Here is a 23,995-nt window from a genome sequence, read left to right as displayed (position 1 = left end):
TTATAGCCCAACAAACTGGTCTAATGGTTAACCCGTCATTGTAAATCCACTGTTTTCAAAGTTGAGAGTTCTAAGGTTCAAATCCTAGTAAAGGCAGTTAGTTACTTTTATGTGGATTTAAATACTAGATCGGGGGATACCGGTGTTCTTTGGTAGTTGAGTTTCAATTAATTACACATCTCAGGAACAGTCGACCTGAGATTGTATAAAACTACACTTCATTTACATTCATACATATCATCTTCTGAAGTAATACCTTATGGTGGTTCCAGCTAAACAGAAAAAGAAAGATATAAACTTTATAAATAATTCAGTCTCTAATCAAATTTTTAGTTGGGAATTACTCAAGAAAAGGTAATTAGAAAATACAAGTACTAAAATATTTTTTAACATGGAATTTCAGAACTTTAAACAAGAGTAGTAGTAGATTGACAGTTTAGAAAAGAAACAAATTATGTAAAATATACCAGTAATTAATAAGCTATTATAGAAAGATGAGTATGATGTTTGGTAAGGAAATTTACTAGCCAACATAGCAACTCAGTACACATAAAATCAGATAATGGAAAATAGAAATAACAATGAATAAGAAAAAAACCCCAGTGCAATTTATATGCAAGATTTAAAAAAAAAATTGTTTTAATCAAAACAAATTAAAAATCAAGCTAACTGTAGTATTATAATAAATTGATATGCCTACCTCATCAGAAGAAAAAAGTAATGACTATTTAAATATGTAGGAAATAACAAACACTTTATAATGAAGCTGGAATGCTAACCATAGTAACAGGTGTGAAAGGAAAATAAGAATATGACCTTGGTGATCAAACAAAAATTACACAATGTAGGTTTTTGTGATAGTATACGTAATTCTAACTAGAAATATCAACCTTTCTTTTCAGAAATCATATAATAGGATACCTAAGAATGAGATCACAAGATAATGGATGATATATGGAATATGTGACAGTTAGGCACAAATTTCAAAATTAAATAAAATACATGAAAATTTATCTTGAAACAAAACACAGATACTGATCATAATTATTTTGATGAGATGATTAAGGATAAGAGGGTAACTAAGAAATTAAAAAAAGAGACAGGGTGATTACAGGATAATTATATAAAGATACAGTTTACACAAATCACAGAAACAGATTTAGAAATTAATTTAAAAGTAATTAAAGTAAAAAGACTTTAATGCCTTTAAAAAAGAAAATAATTTATAAATATCTACCAGTAAGGAGAGAGCAGAAGGTAGGAAACGTTAGATATAAAAAATATATTATTATTATTAGAGTGTAAAGGTGCAACAGAGAAACAGATGGAAGTGGCTACAAACTGAATTAATCATAGAAATAATTAACATAATCAAACCCACCAACATGGAAAGCTACACAAGAAGAATCACTGGAAAAAATCTTATGGTGTGGAAAAAAATAGTTTCAACTAAAGTAGCATCCAGCAAGATAAGAGAATATTTTCCTAACAGATAAATAATTAAAAATCTGTTAGAAGAGAAAATGATGATTTCAGAAACTAACATTAGAATTTTTACACTATGAATGTTTTCAACAACGCTAAAGCAGTAGTGGTAAATTATATGTCAGACCTACTACACTGTTTGTGTAAAGAAAGATTAACAGGTCATACATGTTAGTATGTAAAATGTATTTGAGGACACATATTACTTTAAATAATAATAATAATTATAGTAATTCTAAAGAAAGAAAAGCAATTGTGAGAGCTAATATAGAGTCAGTTTGATATCTCATGTGACCAATCTAAAAACCAGGATATTTATAAACATGGAGAGCAAACTAGATGAAGACTAGTTTACATTCAAAAACAAGTTAGACATAAGGGAGCCAATTTTTAATTATAGACTAGTCATCAAGGGACGTTGAAGAAAAACAATGTTACCTCTTCTGGCAGTAATAGATCTAGAGAAGGCAATTGATAAAGTGGTAAGAATTAAAATGTTTATTATTTTAATTGAAGTAGTCCTGAAATAGAAAGAAAAAATATATTTATAACTTATAAGGAAATAATTTCAAGTTATGTGTAGAAGAGCAATGAAATATTAAAAGAAAAGTATGTTAGTGGTAATAACTCAAAGAGTAAACAAAGATTTGCTGCTGATGATATTGTTCTTTCAGCTCACATAAATTCATTGACAGTACAAAAAGTCTAATAGGAGAAAAAAATAAAACATAATGAAACATGAAAAGGTTTTTAGATAATAAGAGAAGAGACATAATAAAACAGAAAATAAAAAAAATGACTAACAAGGAAATAAAATTGTAAAGTATTTAAAATGAAAAAAAAAATAACACTAAAATCACAATAGCCCAAGGAAGGAGAACTTTCATGCAATAGAGAATTTTGCGACCTTAAACACTTAAGAATTACATAAATTTTTACAAACATTATTAGAGTAGTCCTTTATGGCAACAAAAATGGAAAACCAGAAAGAAAAGAACAGAGGCATTTGAGGTAAGTTGGTAAAGTTTGAAAGGAAGAGATTCTAAGACAAATAAAAAAGCCTATGCAAAATAAAATTCTTACAATAAGAACAAGGCTCCTACAGTCAGTTTAGCTATTTATAGAAGTATAGTTACATGACAAAAATATTTTAATGAGATAAAAAATTTGATCAGGCTACCACATTAATGGGGAACTGACCTTAATCCATAATTCAAGAGATAACACATACCTTCAGTACTATTTATGTTTTGTAAAAAAAACTGACTGTCACATTAATGGGGGTATCATTTCTGCAACCTTAGAATGATGCTGCATTCAACATATACACAATATTTTTATAGCAAACAACATTTTTCACAGTTAATAACTTAATAAAAAAATTTCCTACCATGTAAAAGAGTTATTTAAAAATAATCTATTTACCTACATCTTTAATAAGAAACAAGTACCTTCTGTATCTAATGTGTAGGAATTTCTTATTTAAAAGTATTACAGAATGGCATCTTTTATGGCGACTTGCATACTTATAAAATCTTATCAAAAAAATTCTCAGCAGTCTTGAGAACAGAGGTGTCTCATTAAAGGTAAATTCTCACCAGCCTTATGATTCAGTGTGTTACAAATTATTGCACTGTTTACTATGTCATCCATTTAAATAAAATTTTGCAATGACATACTACGATTGTTATATATATCAGCTGTCAATAGTCAAATCCGTGTATAAGTTTAACATAAAGCCTGAAAAATTTTTATTTCATAAACCCACAAAAGACATTCAAAATGTTTTATTAGGATTTTGGTGATCAAATATAAAACAATCAATTTATTTTTATACTTCTGGGGTAGTCAAACAGCAGTTGAAAATGTGTGCAATTGAGGCAGCAATGCAAATACAAGCATTGAATTTTTGGAAAAAAATTTTAAAAAGCATCCATAAAGGCATTCCCTAACCACCTACATTAAAATAGAATGGCAGTCATTCTCAGTGGCAATGTGAAGAAGGGGATCATGTCACTGTGAAGTTTGTACTTCAGGTTCTGATAACTATTCAGTAAAAACAGTACCAGTAAACCAAAAATTATGTCAAAATTTTCATCTTCACAGTCAACAATGATGAAAAAGTTGAATAATTTATGCCAATGACTTGAAGAAAATAAACAGATAAGAAGTATAACAACATACTCACTTTACTTTCAGCATTACGAGGGTTTGGGCACTGAAATTTTAAATTTTATTAAAAATTATACTTGATAGCAAATTTGTCAATACCTTCCCATTGCTTCTTCAACTCTAGGACCTGTAAGAGTTGTTTTAACTACATCATCTAGTTGCATAATAATGTCTGCTCCAATTGAATTCTGTATTTTAATGGAATTTTCAGGAGATAACATGCATTCAGAACCTGCAATAATTATACCAAAATTAGAAAATAAAGTTTTAAAAATAATGTTTTAAAAGAATAAATAAAAAAATAATTATCTTTTGTTTAATATAATTTGTTTAATTTGTTTAATAGTATATACTTTTTTCCTTGCTGTTAAGCTACTCTGTATGTTTGAAGTGTACAATTCATTCAGTAATTACTTTAAACTGTGTGGTCTCCAGTTATCTTCTTATTTCAGTTTCAAGTCATCAGAAAAAACTCAACCATCTTCAGTTTTCTGTGCAAGAAAACCTTACAACATACTACCTGCCAGTAAAGAAGCTTACAAATTTTTCATTGTTTACCTCAATGCAACTCTACTTGAATATATACTTTTATGCAACAATTGAATATTTATTTTCAAGGTCACAATTCCTTCATAAATTGATTGTTCATTTGAAGACAAAATTAATAAACCTATTGATTAAATTTGTCCTTGTTTAACACAGCTAACAAATAAATCTTTTAGACATATTTAAAAGAGAATTTTTTAAATAAAGATTATTAATGTAATCTTTAGAACTGAATTTTAATTTTATTAATATTGGATAACATAAATGACATCTACAAAATCCAATTTATAGTTCATAGAAAATTGGGGTTATCATGGGCAGAATTTCAAACCATTTTACATTTCTCATTCATCGGCATGTGCCCATTTTCATCCCCAAGGGTAAAAGAGGAATACTCCCTCTTAATGTTAGCTTATTATCTAAGAAGATTATGCCAGATTTCAATTTTCTAGCTCTTCTAGATTTGGCACTCCATTAAATCAATTTTTACTAACCATTGACCCATTGTTAATCAGAGTTTCTTTTCCTTATTTTTTAGTTCTTTTTTTTTCCAAGGAGTTGCCTAGGCAACTCCTTGGAAAAAACATTGTCAAATTTCAACTATCTAAAAAGTAGGATTATTAGTGATGAGTAAATCAGTGAGAGTTATTAACATACCTATACAAATACATGTATGTATATATATATATACGAGGTGCGACAATAAAGTAATGAGACTGATGTGAAAAAAAATGTTGCTTACCGTTTTAGTCATGTTTAGTGTTGTTTCCTTCAAAGTAGCTCCCCTCTGATTGCACACACTTATTCCAGCGCTTCTGCCATTGATGGTAACATTTCTGCAACTCATCTTCTGTAATACCCTCCAAGACCCTCGTCACAGCTTTTTGGACATCTTGTGTTGTTTGAAAATGGTGTTCCTTGAACGCCATTTTGACTCTTGGAAATAGAAAAATACCGGAGCGATATCTGGTGAATAAGGTGGCTGTGGTAGTACTGAAATTTGTTTTGAGGTTAAAAATTAATGTACTGACAGAGCAGTATAGGATGGCGCATTATCGTGATGCAGAATCCAATTATCAGCAATGTTGGCACGGACACGAAGAACTCGTTTACGAAGTCTTTCTAAAATTTCTTTGTAGAAATATTGGTTAACTGTTTGTCCAGGAGGCACCCACTCTTTATAAACAATTCCCTTGGAATCGAAGAAGCACACAAGCATGCATTTCACTTTTGACTTTGACATGCGAGCTTTTTTTGGTCTGGGTGATCCCTTTGAACACCATTGCGAACTTTGGCGTTTTGTCTCTGGATCGTATTGAAAAAACCAACCTTCATCACCAGTGATAACACGGCTCAACAAATCTGGACTGATTTCCGTTTGCTCTAACAGATCGGCTGCCACATTTTTCCGTGTTTCTCGCTGTTGTTGTGTGAGATTTTTGGGGACCATTTTTGCACAAATCTTTCTCATACCAAGATCTTCAGTTAATATTAGACAAACCGTTTCTCAATTGATGTTGAGTTCTTCTGCAATCATTTTCACGGATAATCTTCGATCAGATCGTACGATTTCACGCACCCTGGTCAAGTTGACATCTGTCCGTGAGGTTGATGGTCGTCCACTGCGGTATTCATCTTCAACATTCGTTGTCTTCACTAAAAATTTTATACCACCGAAAAACTTGAGCTCTTGACATCCTTCTGAAGCTTCCCTACCATAAGTTGTCGTCGCGTTTTCACCCAATTTAATGCAAAAAGAAATGGCATACCGTTGCGCAATATTTTGCGGTTTCATTTCTGTGACGATAGACACAAACACGTGTTCACTTATTACAGCACAACTCACGACTGAGCAGTTGCATCAATGTGCCACTTGGGCTAGAAGTAGCTTATAGACCAAGGTCAAAGATGGTGTGGCTATGCAAGCTGTAGGGCTGCCACATCTTGCAAAGAAAAATCAGTCTCTTTACTGTATTGTCCCACCTCGTATATAGTAATTCTAGCTGAGAGTAAAAAGGATTTAGAAGGAACAAATTGAAAGTAATGAAATGTAGTAGAAATAATGAAGATGGACCATTAAATGTAGAAACAGGAAGAGAAAAGATTATGGAGGTAGAAGAATTTTGTTATTTGGGAAGTAGAATTACTAAAGATGGATGAAGCAGGAGCGATATAAAATGCCAAATAGCACAGGTGAAACGACCCTTCAGTCAGAAATTTAATTTGTTTACATCAAAAATTAATTTAATGTCAGGGAAAGATTTTTGAAAGTATATGTTTGGAGCACAGCTTTATATGGAAGTGAAACTTGGATGATTGTAGTACCCGAGAAGAAAGATTAGAAGCTTTTGAAATGTGGTGCTATAGGAGAATATTAAAAATCAGACGGGTGGATAAAGTGACAAATGTTTTGCCGAAAAAATAAGTGTTTTATTAGAGCAAAGAATTGTCGTGAAATTTCCTATGAAACTTGGGAAAACCGCTACTGAAACTTATTTTTTATTAAAAAAAGCATATGACAAAATTTTTTATCACGTACGCAAGTTTTTGAGTTTTTGAGTACGCTGCCAAGATGGCTGACAAGACGTTGAAGATGATGTTCACTTGTGATACCCTTTCACATCAAAAACGGATAAAAATAATGAAAAAATTGGTAATCTGATCTGACCTGACTGTCGGTTAACTATTCTTGCGATTGCTGAAACTGTAGGAATTGACAAAGAATGCGCAAGGCAAATTTTACATAACAATTTTAACATACAAAGTCATGGTTCTTCATCAGGACAATGCACCGGTTCATACTGCATTGTTTGTCAAGATGTTCTAGCCAAGTATAACATCCCAGTGTTAGACAATCTGCCTTATTCGCATGACTTGGCACCACATGTGACTTTTATCTGTTCCCAAGGTCAAATCTGCATTAAAAGGAACAAAATTCCAGACTGTTGAAGCTGTGAAAGAAAAAGCGGCACGTATCATGAAAGATCTCACAGAAGAAGACTTCCAGCACTGTTTCAAACACTGGAAAATTCGCATGGAGTGTTGTAGTGATAGAAGAAGGGTGTATATTGAAGGGGATAATAACTAAATATGTATAAATTTAAAACAAAATATTTTACAGCATTTGTCTTGTTATTTAATAGCCACACCTCATACTTGTTTATATGAAATTTTTCTATAATATTTAATTTTTTATTATTATCACATCCTTTTACAATTTCCATTATTTTTAAATTTGTATCCGAGTCAGTGATTGAATGTTTATTGATTATTAAATGGCTTGCAAGATTTGAAAAACCTTAGATCTTATAAAAACAATAAATTAGGTTTTCTCCAACCTTGCAGACCAATTAATAATAATCTACAGTCTAAAACCAAGCTCTACATGATTATTCAGATATAATTGTACTATTTACAGCATAAAATTAAGCCAATTTATTAATTATGCACATACAAATAATAAATTTAACCCCTCAATGCTTTTGATAGCTTGCTAACATCACAGTATTATTTTAAAAATTAAAAACTCTGAAGCATTAAAGAAAGAAAAAAGAAAAACTGTGATGCAATTTATAATACATCATCTTAAAGTTAAAAATGACTTTTAACTAACAAATTTTTAGTCTGATTTAAAGTTTTCTGACTATTTTACTTGAATCACAATCAGATGGTAAGCTATAATCAGAAAGCTAGCCATCAGAAAAATTTATTAATTAAATGTATAAAGTAGAACCTCCCTAAGTAATAAATTAACTTAGAAATTTTATTCCTTTATATATCTATAATGCAAAATCTGTTCTATTTTTTTTTGTATTATTATCTACACATATATTTACTCCACTTACTAGGCAACCATTCTAACAACCTGCAAATTTTGCATTACCTCCATATGGTGATTGAAACTTGACACCTTCCTCGGTTATTTCAGCTAAACTTAAAAGTGATACCATCTGAAATCCACCAGAATCTGTTAATAATGCACGTTTCCATCCCATGAACTTGTGCAGTCCTCCAGCTTTCTTAATCAATTCAGGTCCCTGAATGAAACATTATCAACAAAAATGCTTTTGCAAATAGCTGTATAAAATAAATGCAGAGGAAGTTTTTCCTATACAAATTATGTCATAAGATCTAATGATGAATGCATTAATAATAGAAATTAATAATGACTCACTTTCAGAGTGTCAAGTGAAATTATTCATTCAGAATCTCAGAATCGCCTATATAATATAGGTGAATTATATACATATAATTCTTGGGCAGGGCTGGAGGGAGGAAGCAAAAGATCATCAGAGGTGCAGGAGGCTTGTTACAAGGCCTTGGATCTTTGATGTCTGACACGGCCTTTCTAAGTAAATGAAGTAAGATGTATTATACATAAAATTTGCATGTGTGCTTAATATCTTTGTAGGTTCATTCTTTATAAAATTATTTACAAAGTTTAATTCCATTGCTATTTATAAGGCTACTATGTGTTATTTGAACTTGTAGACAAATGTGTGTTTAACTTGTGCCATTATGTATAGTGCACAATTTTTAAAAAGTAGAAAAATTAAGATATCTATAAAATGATATGTTCATAAGCATGAGCTCTTTTAAAAGGATGCTGAAACTTACTGCCACTTTGCAGAAGAGATGAACTCTATTTCTAGAATTCATAATCATTTCTGAATACAGAAAGGCATGCATTACTATGCACATAACGACAAAGATCTTCCTCTGTTCCAGTAACTCCTCAATAACAAGTTCTTGAGTTCCTCAAGAGTAGTCAAACATCTGATGTAAACAATAAATTTATGGTAATGATATTAGAGTTAAGGGATCTGATATTAGATATATAAGTATCAGGAAATTTAGCAGCAGTTAACGTAAAAATTAAATACTTACTACTCAAACAGAACATTGTCTTTACTTAAACTAGAAACAGACATACATTTAAACAAAAATAACTTGCCAGATAGTTATTAATAAATGATAATGAAATATATGGCCAATAGATTTAATAGAATTCAACAGCCTAGCCACCATGGCATAAACGAACTAAAAACCTGCCTGAAACAAAACTATCCCCTGAGGTTGTTTAAGATGCTACTTATGTTGCTAATTGTTTTGTACTGTTTATAATTTTAATTTTTATTGAAATTTTGGAATAAGATTGAAATTTAGTTGAATTATCTTGTTTTTGTTAATGAATCCTATGATTGTTTAGTTGTGTGTTACTAAGACAGCATTCTAATCAAGCCTGCTGTCTACTATAGTTCCAGTCACTCATTATAACTATTATTAATATGATTGTTCCTAAAAAAGTTCTAAAACCTCAGACAATCTGAGCAGCCAAGACAAATTAATGAATTAATTTTTTTATCAAAATGTAGAAGGGTATCAAATGAGTATTTTACCCTCTCTTCGATGCTCACATTCTCCTTCTTCATGCATAAAAATTTATTATTTACCTCCCTCCAGATGTACACTGCAGTTGTTTATAAAAGAGGAGCTAGTTTATTCAATTAAATCTCAACATAATTACAATGTAAGAGGAAAGATAAAAAAAAAGAGTTTGTAGTGTTCTATATTACAATACAGAAGTAATATTAATTATATAGTGTCGTGGAACCAATTAACACTTATTTGTCAAATACAATTTCTTTACAAAAAAAAAAAATGGTTACTGCCGTTTATTAAAACATATATAAATATAAATAAAAAACCCTTTACAATTTACCTGTCAAGATACGCTAAAACCAACTCAGTAATAACTTAACTTATTTCTAGAATTCACAACCATCTCTGAATACAGAAAGGCAGGCATTACTATGCACATAACGACAAAGATCATTCTTTGTTCCAGTAATTCCTTAATAATGACTTCTTGAGTTCCTAAAGAATAGTAAAACATCTGATGTAAGTAAACTTTCTGATATCTTTAGAGAAGTAATTGCAGAAGCAGATCAAGAAGGCTGTTGATTTTTAATCAACAGCCTTTCAGCAGCAGGGGCTGCTGTTGAAAGTTTCCTCCTTTTAGATTATTAAGATATGTAAAACATAACGAACATCATGTTTACATCATAACAATACTTCTTCCTAAAAATTTTCTTACCAAATCTTTCCTTGTTTCAAAAAAAAAAGCTTGACCTTTTTAATATCACTTTAAAGCCTTTTTCAACAGATGCTGAATTTAGATAGAACATTATGATTTGTAATAAAAATGAACAGCAGTAGTATAAATAGTTAGCAAGTATTATATTATTCAAAGTGGCTGAGTGTACATGAAATTTTGTCTTTTCCTCTAACTTCACATCTCTCATGACTATACATTATCAGAGTAATTCGTAGTGTAAAACATTCATAATGGCTATACAAAGAAAATGAAATATGTTAAAACGACTCAGAACTACCTGAACTAATAAAGTGGTGAATAAAGTTAATTAAGATTTAAAATATATTGAGTATTACTGAATATAAAAGATCTTATCTGGTAATAAGAAAATAATGGAACAATAAAACACATAATACAAAATATTCATAACTGACAGAATTTACATACTATCTAGTTTGTTAACTAAGAAGTTCATACTTACAATAAAAAAGTAAAAACAAATAAAAATTATGAATTATTTTACAGAAATACAATCCCATTAATATTTTTAAATTAATAACAATTTTATAAATTTTTTTATAAGCCTTGATCACATGCCACAACTTAACAAATCTCATTATATCGGATAATCTTATTCCACAAAAATTTCAGAAAGTAAAATAAAATAAGAAATATAATAAAATGAAAATGTTGGTATATATTGTTTAAAAGATATTAATCATGCAATAAAATTTAAATTTCAAAATTTATAACATTCGGTATCTACTAATACTCACTGGCCGAGTTCCTAAGTGATAAGTGTTACCCAATATTATTTGACAGTCTAATGCTTCTAACTGCTCTGGTAGTAATCCTTTTAAAGTACCCTGTATAACACAAAATTAACACTATTAGCTACAAATGAATTAGTAATGAAATTAGATACCTAATATAACAAACGCATTAGATATCAATTTAAAATTTACTTCTTTGTTTAGTTTTTTTGTAATTACGTCTCAGAGAAACATTAAATTTGAAAACTGTTATCAGCCCTGAGAGGTTGGTAGGACTCAATCACATATAAAACTTATGATATTTTATCATTTAATTATCATGGTAGTATAAAATGGTTTACATCATGCACATCCAGACAGATAGAAAATCTTATCTCATGCAAATAAAAAATCTTGACATCACTTAAACTAAGGACATCATGACATACATGACTTACACTGCTCCATCAGCACATACAATAATACACGGGTACTGAATTTAAAAAAAAAATAAGATAGAATCTAAATGTGTGAATAGTGTATATGCTAGAGAAGATAAAAGAAAAGCTGTCCAAGTTTTTATGATAAGAAGCCAACAATTAATTAAGAAGCCATAATTTCAGTTTTATGTTATGACGTAAGCCTTTACAGTTACATTGTTTAAGCATCCAAAGAAAGTTTTCACAGGACTTAAAAGTACCATCTACACAAATTACAGATCACTGCAAAATTCAAATCCAATAATTTTCTAATATGGCAACTATTCTATAAAATAAATTATGTATGGTACAAGAAAACAAGGATGAGGATATCATTAAAAACTATTAATGTCGGACAAAGCCCTCTTCCATCTGTATTAATTCAATAAACAAAGTTTTCAGTATTGGACAAAGCGAAATCCTATTCAGTTCCATTAGGACCCAATACATAACCAAAAGGTTTTTGTGATATGCAAAATGTAGGGACAAAAGGCAAAGTGGGTCCAAATGTTTTGAGAATGATGATGGTAATGTGGCCCCTAGAACTATCTTGCCATACTGGAAACCTAACTGCCAAAAACCTGTAGAATTTTCAACAAGTGATTAATAAACAACTAGTTTCAACAAAATATCACATATTGATGGCAGCTGTAAGGCAATTTTTAGGAGTAAAATTTTGCAGTCTCCAAAACCTTCTAACATGACTATATATCATTTATTTCTGTACCTGATCATCCTAAAAGAAATTTCACCTAAGTCATTAACAAAGAACTGAAAAGCAGGAACCAAGAGGAAATAACCACATTTTCTGTTACACATCTCCATTAAAAACCTCCCTTTTTTCTGTGCCACTCTGAATTGATATGTATGTTTCGAACAGTTGAATGATATTTTAAAGTTAAAATTTCATGAGAAAAATAGTCCCATCTTTAGTTTATAGAGTAGATTTTAAGACATTTATCAAAGTAAGTATTATGTGAAAAAAGTTGTCATTATTCAAATTTATGAATACTTATACACTGAGACTGCGGTTTTCCTAACCTTAAAAGAGCAAATAGAGAAAAATTATGTGGTGTTGATAAAGACCTTAAGATATAAAGAAGTAAGATTAAATGAAGTTAGCTGACCGGCAAGATTGACAAAAGTCTAATGGTGCGAGAGGAAACAAAGACTGCATGTTGATGAGGAAGGTGTACAGGAATTAGAAATGATGCCATCTATGTGCAATACCATGGACCAAATAAGAGTTTAGTCATAAATAGCAAGTAACCTTAAATTAATAGAAATTAATGTATTCACAATTAAGCATAACAGTTACACAGAAAGAGAATAGTTTGATACGTAAACTATTTATGACAAGTCATGCATTTAAAAATTTAAGGAGATACTCCTTAAATTAAAGAGATATCTCACCTAAAGTCCAGTTTGAAAATATAATTCAAATATGATTAATTTGAAAATACAATAGCATACAATTATATGTTCATATAATCTATTACATACAATTATCTACAGGGAACATAATTTTCAAATGGAAACAAAGTTAGACTCTTCAGCTTTGTTTTTAAGTGTGAGCAGAAGCATAAAAAAAATATCGGAAATCATTTTTTAATGATACTCTTAAGCCTTCTCTGAAAACTTTTCATAACATGTAACAACTTAATGCAATTTTGAAACAAATGTGACAAATAAATTAAAAAAATATATTCATTTCAATTTAAAATCATTTCTATTCAAATTCATTCATTCATTTCTATTTAAATTTTGTGATCAAATATATACAAAGTTTCGAAAAATATAGAATTAATTTTTGAATTGAATGCAGTAATTTTTTAACTGACTGCAGTAATTTATTTTACATTTAAAAAAATAAAATCGTCACCTAATTCTTTACTAACTGATGTTCTAAAACTAGATTCACCTCCAATTGCCACTAGAACCACTGAGTGTTGTACCATTGGCTGTGGCAGTGGTGTTTGGTTTATATATGGAGCTCTTTGTTTAATGTTTGTGAGTTCAAAGAATATACGATTTAAATGTTTTATTAATTTACAATTGTTTTTACATGTTCATTTATTTAAAGTCCAGTGTTTAGATTTCTTCCTTTAATGTTAATGTATACAATCAAAATTGCATAAAAACAAACAGATCTGATCTACCTGAGATCTACAAACTTGGCTCTTCTAACTTCAATAAGTATGCATAACAAACAGCACAGCTTTTCACTAAAATATACAGAACATATAGAAGCACTTCACTTTCACAAACATAAAAATCTGATGTGGACACTACATGACTTCCTTGTATGCCTATTAAATTACATATATACATTTTTTGCTACACTTCATTTAAACTTATTTCATGTGAAAGTGAGATACGATCCTCCAGTTCATTAATAAAATGGACAGTTACACAATTCCAGAAATATTAGTTTTTATTAACATTAAATATTTATATCATAATTAATTAAACAATCTTACATGAAATATTAGAATAAGAGTAAAAGTTCCTTTATTACTTGTATTACAAGATCAGTATTATTCATATCTTCATGAGTTGTTGATTAACAAAAGTTATAGATTTTCGGTTATGTCGTATAAATAAAATTTATAATAAACTATTCTGTTTAGTGAACATCTTCCTGTATACTGGTTACAAATTTTAATTTTGACCATATGGTGTAAAATGCTCAGTTTTTGTTACTGGATTATTTGGTGAATCAACAAAAATGAAGGAGAAATAATCATATAGGAAAAGGAAAGATAACATGAAGAAATATAATTTAAAAAAAAACCACAAGACGATGAATATGAAGAGCAAGAAAATGTTAAGAACAAGGGAAGAATAAAAAAATTAAGTGAACATGATATATATAAAAAACAAGAAAATGTTAAAACCAAGGAAAGAATAAAAAGATTAAGAGAGGATGATAATATAAAGAGAAAATTTGAAAAGTAGAGGATGTGTACACAAATTAAGATCAGAAGAATTATATCACACCAATGAGTGATTAAATGATTGGCAACAAAAACCAAATTAACAAAATGATGATCAACTCCGACTACGGGAGAATATTGACCGACAATATCAGAGGAGTAATGAACGACAAAATAAGAATTTTTTGCAATGTATATGTTGTTTTTGTGTGGGTCTATTTTTCAGTCACTCTGTATTTAACTTTAATGTACATAAAATTAAACAGAAATTTCAGAATAAAATAAAATTAAACAAGAAAATCCAAAAATAATACGATTTTAAATTATAGTTTTCAATTAATCTAACAATTCACCAAATCTATTACATATACATACAGATATGTATCAATGCCTATTAAATTGCATATACGAGGTGCTACCCAAAAGTTCGGGGAATTTTACCATAACTTAAAATTTCCACTGTCTCCTTCAAAGTAATCAATCCCCTTGGGCATTGATAAAGTGATCCCAGCGTTTCTCCCATGATTCCACGCACCCCTGGAAGTCTGCAGGTGTGAGCGTTCGAAGCACGTTCTGAGTTTCTTCCTGAATGCCCTCAATTGTGTTATAACGACGGCCTTTCAATTGAAATTTTATTTTTGATAGAAAAAAAGTCGCACGGGGCAAGGTCAGGCGAACAGGGTAGCGAAGTGTGCGCGGGCGCGTTGTCATGGTGCAGAACCCAGCTGTTGTTACCCCACAGAACATTTGCGCCTAATGCTTTCACGTAACCGCTTCAAAACTACACAAAAGAACATCCCATTGACAGTTTGAACAAGAGAAACAAATTCCTTATGGATAATGCCTTTTATGTCGAAAAAAACAATCATCATGGGCTTCACGTTGCTGCGAATTTGGCGAGTTTTTTTTGGCCGTGGTGAACTTGGCGACGACTGCTGCTTAGTTTCAGGGTCATACCCGTACACCCATGTCTCATCACCGGTTATGATGTTGGAGATGAAGTTAGGGTCATCTCTTGCTGAATTTTTCAATTCACTACAGACAGCTACGCGATGTTATTTCTGGTCGCTGTTCAACAGTCTCGGTACGAATTTTGCAGCAATGCGTCTCATGTTCAAATTGTCCGACAAGATGCGTTGCACGGACCCATATGACATTTGTACGATTGCAAAAACATCATGGATTGTTTGTCTACGATCTGCAACAATAGCCTCTCGCACTTTCGCGATATTTTCCGGTGTTGTGCTTGTTGATGGTCTTCCTGAATGCTCATCGTCATCGACTGTCGTTCGTCCATCTTTGAATCGTTTGTACCACAAAAAAGTTTTACTTTTACTCATAGCATTGCCACCAAATGCTTCCACAAGCATGCGATGGGTTTCTGCACCAGTTTTTTAAGCATGAAGCAAAATTTGATGCAGGTTCTTTGCTCTTTAAAATCTGCCATTTAGAACGTCGCCGAAGCAGTAAAACACAACGTTACACAACCGCACAAAAGTCAACAATCCAGCAACGCACCGTCACAGCTGTTGGAACACTGATTCACAAAGAGCCACATCTAGCGGCTGCAGGTCGTACCGGCAAAGGTTCGTGCGCGAAATTCAAATTCCCCTAACTTTTGGGTAGCACCTCGTACACATTTTTAAGTACAACAAACTTTATTTCACTTATAACTTCTGATTTTTTATACTCATTGAATAATTATGTATTGTAATTTTTTTTTACAATCAAGGGTTAATAATTATTAATAAATCAATTTATTTAAATTAAAAAAAAAGTTAAAACGAAAAAGGTGATGAAGTCTGATTTGAACCAATGTTCCAAATATTTCATGAATTAAAATTTTATTTGGCTATAACTGGAACCAATGGAAAATAAGTACCACTTACGATATAATGTTGAAAAGCTCTCAATGAGGGCTTATTACTACAGTTAAGAAAAAAATGTTTTGGGATTTTGGACTTTTTTGGGACACTTTTGGTTCAATTGCAATCAAAGGGGAGGTACATAACTAGATGTTACAACATCCTACGGCTAATCGTTTTTGAGTAAGCAAGATACATACATGCATACGTCACGCCGAAACTAGTCAAAATGTATTTAGGGATGGTCAAAATGGATATTACCGTTAAAATCTGAAAACCGATATTTTTCGCGATCACAATACGTCCTTTACTTCGTACAAGGAAGTAAAAAAACAAACACAAGAAATAAATAATGTACATCAACAATCTTTAAAAAACTATTCCACCACCAGTGCCACAGTGCTTTATTCAGACTCGAATAAAGTTTTTATAAGTTATGCAAAAAAGTGTAGTACGTAAAAATTTGTTATATCTCAATTTAAGGTTAATAGAAAAAATTACAAGTACCGATCCATAAATACGTCTTACTTTAGTATATGCTTTCAAATTTTATTTTTTGAATAAACTTCACACAGCTTTGAAATCTTTTTTTCTTAGTTGGTTAGCAAAAATTAATGATCATTAAACCGAAAACCCTAATTTTTTTCTGTTAAATATTTTCCTAAAGCAGTTTAAGGCTGAAATAACAGAACACGATCTTCTTTCAACTTCCCGAGAAAACTGTCATAAATTAAAAATTTGTCAGTACCCCGCTTAAAATCACTATATATGCACAAACATAACCTAATTAAAAAATTCGAAATGTTACCTGAGTTCCCACAGGCATAAAAACTGGAGTTGTAATGTTATAATGAGGGAGCATCATTTGACTAACTCGCGCTTTGGAATGTGTACATTCTTTTACAATGTTAAATTTCAAACATGAATCTATTACATGGGTGGTCGACATTTTGTCCGAACGTAGATTCTGTTCTTATATAACACTCCCGCTGCTGATAAATGAGTTCTTTTAGTTATCTAAAATCTTTGATTATAACAATTCAAGATTAGATATGATAATCACAAAACTATTTACAGAGAATGTTAACTATATTCCTAACCACCATACAACCTGAATCGAAATCATTCGAACCGATTAAACACAACGATAACGTGGATGCCGGGCTTCAAGTGTTTAACATCGATGTTTGCTGTTTAGTTTTGAAGACGCATTGTATCGATACTGTAAAGTATCGCCAAAACAAAAATACTGCATTACATACATAGTATCTCTGTACAATATTTTTTATGATTATTTTTTTCTGTACAATATTGAAAACTTTAAATGCCTGGTAGTAAATGTTAAAACCTGGAAATTCCTAACTACTGCTATATTTATGCTCGGGGTAACATCTCCAAATGTTGCGAACGCCGCGTCGATCGGCATCCTGTTGAATTCTCCCGGGTGGCTGAGGACGTCATTCTCTAACTTACAGTAAGGTGAAGAAAAAGCCATCAATGTGGTAGTTTCACTGAAGGAAAGCATTTTCTAGATTTCTCTTTAGAATATCCGTCTCCCAGTTTTTGTGAGCAAAGTACTTTTTCGTCTCTGGGAATTGTTCATAGTGAGATAATGACATCCTTAAGATGTATTTCCTTCGAACTGCTCGTTAACACATATCGCACATGGCTTATTGACCAAATATAAGAATACTTTAGATCTTGCCGCTACACCACAGAAAAAATTTATTTTTATTATATGGAAAATAGTGATTTGGTTTGGTCGTTCATATCTTCAGTATCCCAGACTTAATTTTAATGATGTAGTTATAAAAATAATTTCATTGCTAAAATAGATTTTGAAGTACCTATTAGCGTGATATACGGAATAATAGAATTTCAATAACGATAATTACATTTATTACTATAGAATATACTTAATAATAATATACTACTAATATTAATATACTTAATATTCATTAACAGCAGAAATTGTTTTTTCAAAATTAGCTGGGATAATTTTAAGGATAATATCACGGCCGCTACAGGACGCAGGTTACTAGCTGGAGTAGCTGTCTTGCCACAACTCTAGGGTAATTTAAGCTTCAAAAAAATGGCCGCTTCGGAGGAAGATGTTTTATTATCTGAACGTTCCAACGTGGACGAATTAGACTGGGTCCCCATAAAATTAACACTTGTTGAATATCCAAAAGTTAAGTATTCATTTAATTAGTTTCAGTTATAAAAATGTTTTAGCCGGTTTTATGTTCTGAATTATTGAAAGCTACAAACCTTGCTTTGTTCCATTTAGTTCAAAATGTACAAACTTGTTTGCCATAATATGTCATTTTCTTTATTTGTTTATGTCTAATATGTTAAAACTTGTTTAAAGCGTAAAAGTATTATTAATGATCACTTTTTAGGTTTTAAAGTAGTTTTTCTTATAAAATAGCAAAATTTGGTTATACTTGAGGTTTTTGTCTTTTCAGATTTACGTTATATTGACATTAATGATTTGGGGAACACATGTAAAATTAAATTAAAAACCTGTTTACTGTTATTTTGCATTTTCCTGTTTTCACAATTTATATTACAGTTTAGAAGAGTAGTTTTATTTTGGATATTTGGTTAAATTTGGACTGATTTTTTTAGAACTGGAATTAAGCACTAAATAGTGGCTGTATTTACGTTGTAAAAATTTTTGTTGCTTGATATTTGTTAGATAAAGCTTGGATTCTAGGTGAATGATTATTTTAAAAATAGGGATTGGGGTAATTCATCTTGAATATACTCTGAGATTAATGTGTGAAATTCTCATTAGTAAATGAGACTGGTGTACTGCATGGTCATTTAATTGATGTTTGGATATATAGTTATGATTTGGTTGATAGTTTTTAAAATTATAAGAATGTTGGGGGGATTATTCCTTAAAAATATTGAGGTTGTAAATGAAATCAAAGTGTACATTTGGCTTGATTATTTGCTATGTATTAATTGAAAATTTGAATACTTAAAACCCTCATATTTGCATACATTCATGCAAGTATTATTAACTGCTTCAAAGTCTTTTTTTGTATTTAGGCAGATTTTGATTTCCTTTTTTTATTTTGTTGTTGAAGTTTCTTTAGGAAACTAGTACTTCTTGCTAACTACTGGGCTATCTTATTGTAAGGATATTTGATGATAATAATGAAAAAAAAATTAATTAATAAAAATGATGCTAATAATAAAATTTTTGAAGCTAATTTCCGACTTATTTGTAATGCATCAGACATCAATTTTGGCACTACTGGAACTAAAGAAAATTGCCTATTATTTTTTAAGTTTTCATAACATTATTTCCTATTTAAAAATGCTTCATCCATCATTTCATGAAAACTTTAGAATTAAAAGCAGAACCTTAATTTTTTCTGACCCTATCAAGTCACAATATTGTAAGATAAAATTCAAAATATTCTTATGTAGATTCTGATTCTACATTTGGAAGATTGCTCCCTTATTTAATGTAGTCATCTATAGCTCGCGTGTAGAAAACCTAATCTATGCTTGGAAGCAGATAGTCGTTTCTAATGTTGAAAATAAGCGACTTAATGTTTCTGCATTACCCTTAACTGTAATGCTAAAAAAATCAAGACTGGGACAAAAGAATAGTATAACAACATTGTAGATATGTGGTGTATGTAAAAATTTTAATACAGTATTGTGTAATAAGTTATCAATATGCAAGTTATATTAATAATTTGTAAATCTGTAATGAAATTGTAACAGTTGAAAGATGTTTTCTTTTATTAGGTGAAATGTGATGACTTATTAAAGTAACATATTTTGTCTAAATAAATATTGGAAGTATATGTCAACTTAAAATTGATCTATTGTTCTTGAAATTATCACAAGTTCTTTTTATTTTACAGGTGATTGGTTAGGTAAAATATTAGCAGTATCCAGTTTGTCACCATTTGGGATACTTTCAGGTTTTGTTGCCCTTATACTATTTAGACGTGATGTTCATACAGTAAGTGTGCACTATTATAAATTTTATCTGTATTTTGATGTTTATGCGGATTATATTTTATGTCTATATATGTAAATGTGAAGCGTGTTTTTTTTTTTTTTTTAAGTAAGGTTAGTTTCAAATTTTGTCCAGATTTATACTTTGAAAACTTATTGTGCTTGCTTAGCATATTCATTCAAATCAGTAGTCATGTGTTTGCAACAATACTCCAGACATATTCATTTTAATTACTGTACGTAACTTAATGTGTGCTTTGTAAATTAGTCCCATGAAGTGTGAGATTTGAGCAGTAATTCATTTTTAACTTCAGAAAACAAACCTTTTGCTGAATTTCACAAAAAAATTTGGGATGTTTATGGAACAAGTAAAATGTGTGAAGATAAATATATCAAATGGTGTCGATTGTTTGGTCGAATGAATATTGATGAAAAATGTTCTGATTGTCCATCTGGTCATAATGATTTGTTGGAGAAGTTGAACCTTGTAAATGAACACCTTACAGTTTCAAATGAATTTCCAAATATTTTTTGTTCAGTGATTTACAATATTTTAATGCAGAAACTAGTTACAAAAAATTTTGTGCCAGGTGGGTGTTAAAAATGTTGGCACTTGTACATCAAAGAAGGAAAGTCGTGGTGTAATTCAAACATTCTTTTATCATTACCAAAATGATGGAGACATACTGCTTAACCACATTGTGACAAGTTGAAACTTGGATATTGCACATTAATGTTGAAACAGCAGAAATTGATGTAGTGGTGGGATATGTTTAACAAAGGGATATTTTCCTGGATTATGAAGTACTGGTTAATGCAGATATATGTGTTGAAACTTAAAAAAACTTTGACGTGCTATTCAGAACAGAAGTGTCTAATGGGATTTAGTTTCTGCATAACACTGCAACAAAACTGTTTCAAGAATTAAAGTGACTTCTCTGGGAAATCTTTGAATTTCCACCATGTAAACCTGACCTTACACTTACAGATCAGGAGGCATGCTTCAGAAGTAAGGATCAATTTGTAACAAAATGGGAACAGTTAAAAAAAATATTAATGGTTTCAGATACTTACATATTTACTTTATTTTTCTATATAATCACACTTTTCTTCTAAACACTTTTGATATTATGAAACAAACTTCGTCAAACCTACTGCGTAAAGTTTCATTGCCTAGGATTGTAATCATTTTTGCAGTGAGATTTTCAGCTCTTCACTTTTGAGATGTAGGAAGATATGATAGTCATTGGGTACAAGATAGAACTGTAAGAGGGATGATAAAAAATTTCCCATACAAATTTTTGAATTGTGTTGTGCATGTAACCATGTGTGGACGTGCATTATTGTGACAAATAATTCCTGATCTCAGCATTCCCCATCGTCTGCTTTGAATGAAAATGCAGTTTACAAAGTGTATCATGATAAATTTGTGATGTGAAGGATGTTCCAGGTTCCATGAAATCAATCAAAAGCACACAATTTTGGTATCAAAATACAGTTCCATGATTTTCCTTCAAGACTGGGCTTGTTTGAATTTTTCATTCATTCATTCCAGACGAACTGGAATGACACCACTGCATGGATTGTTGTTTCATCTCAGGATTGGTATATGAGATCCACATTTCATCACCAGTGATCATATGGGGAAAAAAAAACATCTCCCTTGTGATAAAGCAGTCAAAAAAGCATGTGCAGATGTCACTGATCTTTGTGAGCACTGTCAACATTTTCAGTACCTATCATGTACACATTTTATAGTAGCTTAGAGTCTCAGTTCTTAACAGTGTTTGTTGTCTTTGAAATTTCTGGAAATTCTAAAGAAAGATTGCTAATAGTAAATCAATGATTTACTCTAATTTTTGTTTTTACATGTACAATGAGATCGTCAGGCCTGCCACTTCTCTGTTTATTATGAAAATTTAAATGGCCTTCCTGAATTTCACAACACCATTGTCTCACTTTTCCTTCACTCATTGCGTTAGGTTTGTATGTTTCACTCAATTGACAGTGAATTTCAGCAGCTTTATGTCCTCGTCCATTTAGAAATCTAATCACTGATCGAACTTCACAATTGATGGAATTTATTTTTACCAGATTCATTTTAACATACTGTCTTACAAAGGGAAACAACAAAAAGCACTGATGACAATGTGGTGATTATGTATCCAACAAACCTCTTAAACTACTGCACATGCACAAACAAATTGCTGTTGCCAGTTGCTGTTTATAATAATTTGGCCCTTACTTTTGAACTGCGCCTTGTATTACCTTTAACTCCATTTAAGATGATGGGTTGCCACGGAGGTTTAAAGTAAAGACGAACTGACAAACAAAATAGTTGATTGGTTTAATCTAGCGGGAAACTTTTTCAAAGATTGTAGTAGAATGACATAAATAGTATTGCATTTAATTGTGACCATATCAAAAAATTATACAAGAAATTATTATACATTAATTTATAGTAATGTAATGAAGTTTTTCTGTGTCGCTCACTTTTTTTTTGTATATTAAAACCAACCTTATTTAAAAAAACATGCCATGCATCTTTATATCAGTTATATTGGTTTGCACTTTTACAGTTTATTAGTTTTGACCTTTACAGTTAGATCTACATGTAGAGTTATATTAGTTTGATCTTTTACATTGCGTTTAGTTAACTTTGCTTCAACATTTCTAGAATCTGTTTCATATTAGTTGTAGTTGAATAAGTTTGTGATTTCCACCAGGGGATTTACCTATTTTTACCCTCCAGGTCAAAACCTCACCTACTACACAAGAAAGTAGTATACTGATGAATATTATACTAGCAGTACTATATTGATGGCATCATATTCTTATAAATACAAAAAATCAGTACTGTACAGTATTGAGTCAGAATATGTCCTAACTAATACAGTTTAGTGCAGAATATGAATAAAATAGAGCACTCAACTTACTAGGCTTCATGACCCAAGTACATTTCCCAGTGTATTCATAAATTTATAAAAACCTACTACTGACAAGATTAACTACATCACATCTAATAATTCTACTCATAATTTACAAATTTATCACACACACACTTTTTGATTTTAATTAAGAATTCAATTAAGTAAAATACATTGCATATAAAATACAGAAAAAAGTCAAACATCTAGTGATAAAAGTAGTTTAACAAAAGAAAAGGATTGGATGCTTATTATTTTTGGTTAATAAGGTTATGCACATGAATGGTTTTATAGTTAATAGGCTTTGAAAGAAATTAGTATTATTTTACTATTTGTTTTATCATTTCCACTAATTTCTGTTCATATTTTTATTTTAAAAATTTCATTATGCATTATTATAATATATGAAACATTGTGTCGTCGCTTATATTTTGTTATAAATGAAGGCCCCAGGCAAATCATGTTACTACATTATAATAGTCTTGTTATTTTTAGAAGATAAAAGATGAGAAATAGACTAACAAAATTGCTTATATATCTTATATTGAAAAAAAAACTTTCTCTAATTAAATGTAACTTTAATTTTTTGTGTGTGGGGTAAGGTTGTAGTAAAAGTTATGATAATAAAAATTTATTTATAGCTAGTTGTTAATTAGTATTTTGAAAGAGGTAAGAAACATATTTTTATTTAAGTAATAATTAATTGCTAACAATTAATTTAAAAATCGGATAATTCATTTCAGACAATG

General features: G+C 30.5%; 2 protein-coding genes across 3 annotated transcripts in view; one reads left to right on the top strand and one right to left on the bottom strand.

Annotated features, from left to right (window-relative positions):
* Tgt (tRNA-guanine transglycosylase) overlaps window positions 1-17,497 on the bottom strand; it is a 38,471-nt gene extending 20,974 nt beyond the window's left edge. The window contains exons 1-4 of the mRNA XM_075356922.1: window positions 17,141-17,497; window positions 11,077-11,166; window positions 8,087-8,240; window positions 3,757-3,889 (exon numbers count right to left, since the gene is read on the bottom strand). Of these exons, the coding sequence (XP_075213037.1) occupies window positions 3,757-3,889; window positions 8,087-8,240; window positions 11,077-11,166; window positions 17,141-17,281 (518 nt within the window). The 5' untranslated portion in view covers window positions 17,282-17,497. The remainder of the gene's footprint in view (window positions 1-3,756; window positions 3,890-8,086; window positions 8,241-11,076; window positions 11,167-17,140) is intronic.
* An 834-nt stretch (window positions 17,498-18,331) lies between these two features.
* Window positions 18,332-23,995, top strand: part of LOC142319535 (dolichyldiphosphatase 1-like) — a 36,203-nt gene continuing 30,539 nt past the window's right edge. The window contains exons 1-2 of one of the 2 annotated variants that reach the window (XR_012755209.1): window positions 18,332-18,524; window positions 20,223-20,323. Coding sequence is in view for 1 of the 2 variants with exons in the window: in XM_075356921.1 (XP_075213036.1) it covers window positions 18,425-18,524; window positions 20,223-20,323 (201 nt within the window). In the remaining variant the exon portion in view is untranslated. The remainder of the gene's footprint in view (window positions 18,525-20,222; window positions 20,324-23,995) is intronic. The other variant, XM_075356921.1, reaches the window with a different exon arrangement.

This window comes from Lycorma delicatula, chromosome 2 (genome assembly GCF_047948215.1).
Source record: "Lycorma delicatula isolate Av1 chromosome 2, ASM4794821v1, whole genome shotgun sequence".
Classification (NCBI taxonomy): domain Eukaryota; kingdom Metazoa; phylum Arthropoda; class Insecta; order Hemiptera; family Fulgoridae; genus Lycorma; species Lycorma delicatula.
Note: the sequence above shows the minus strand (reverse complement) of the source record. Positions and strands in the feature narration are given on the sequence as shown.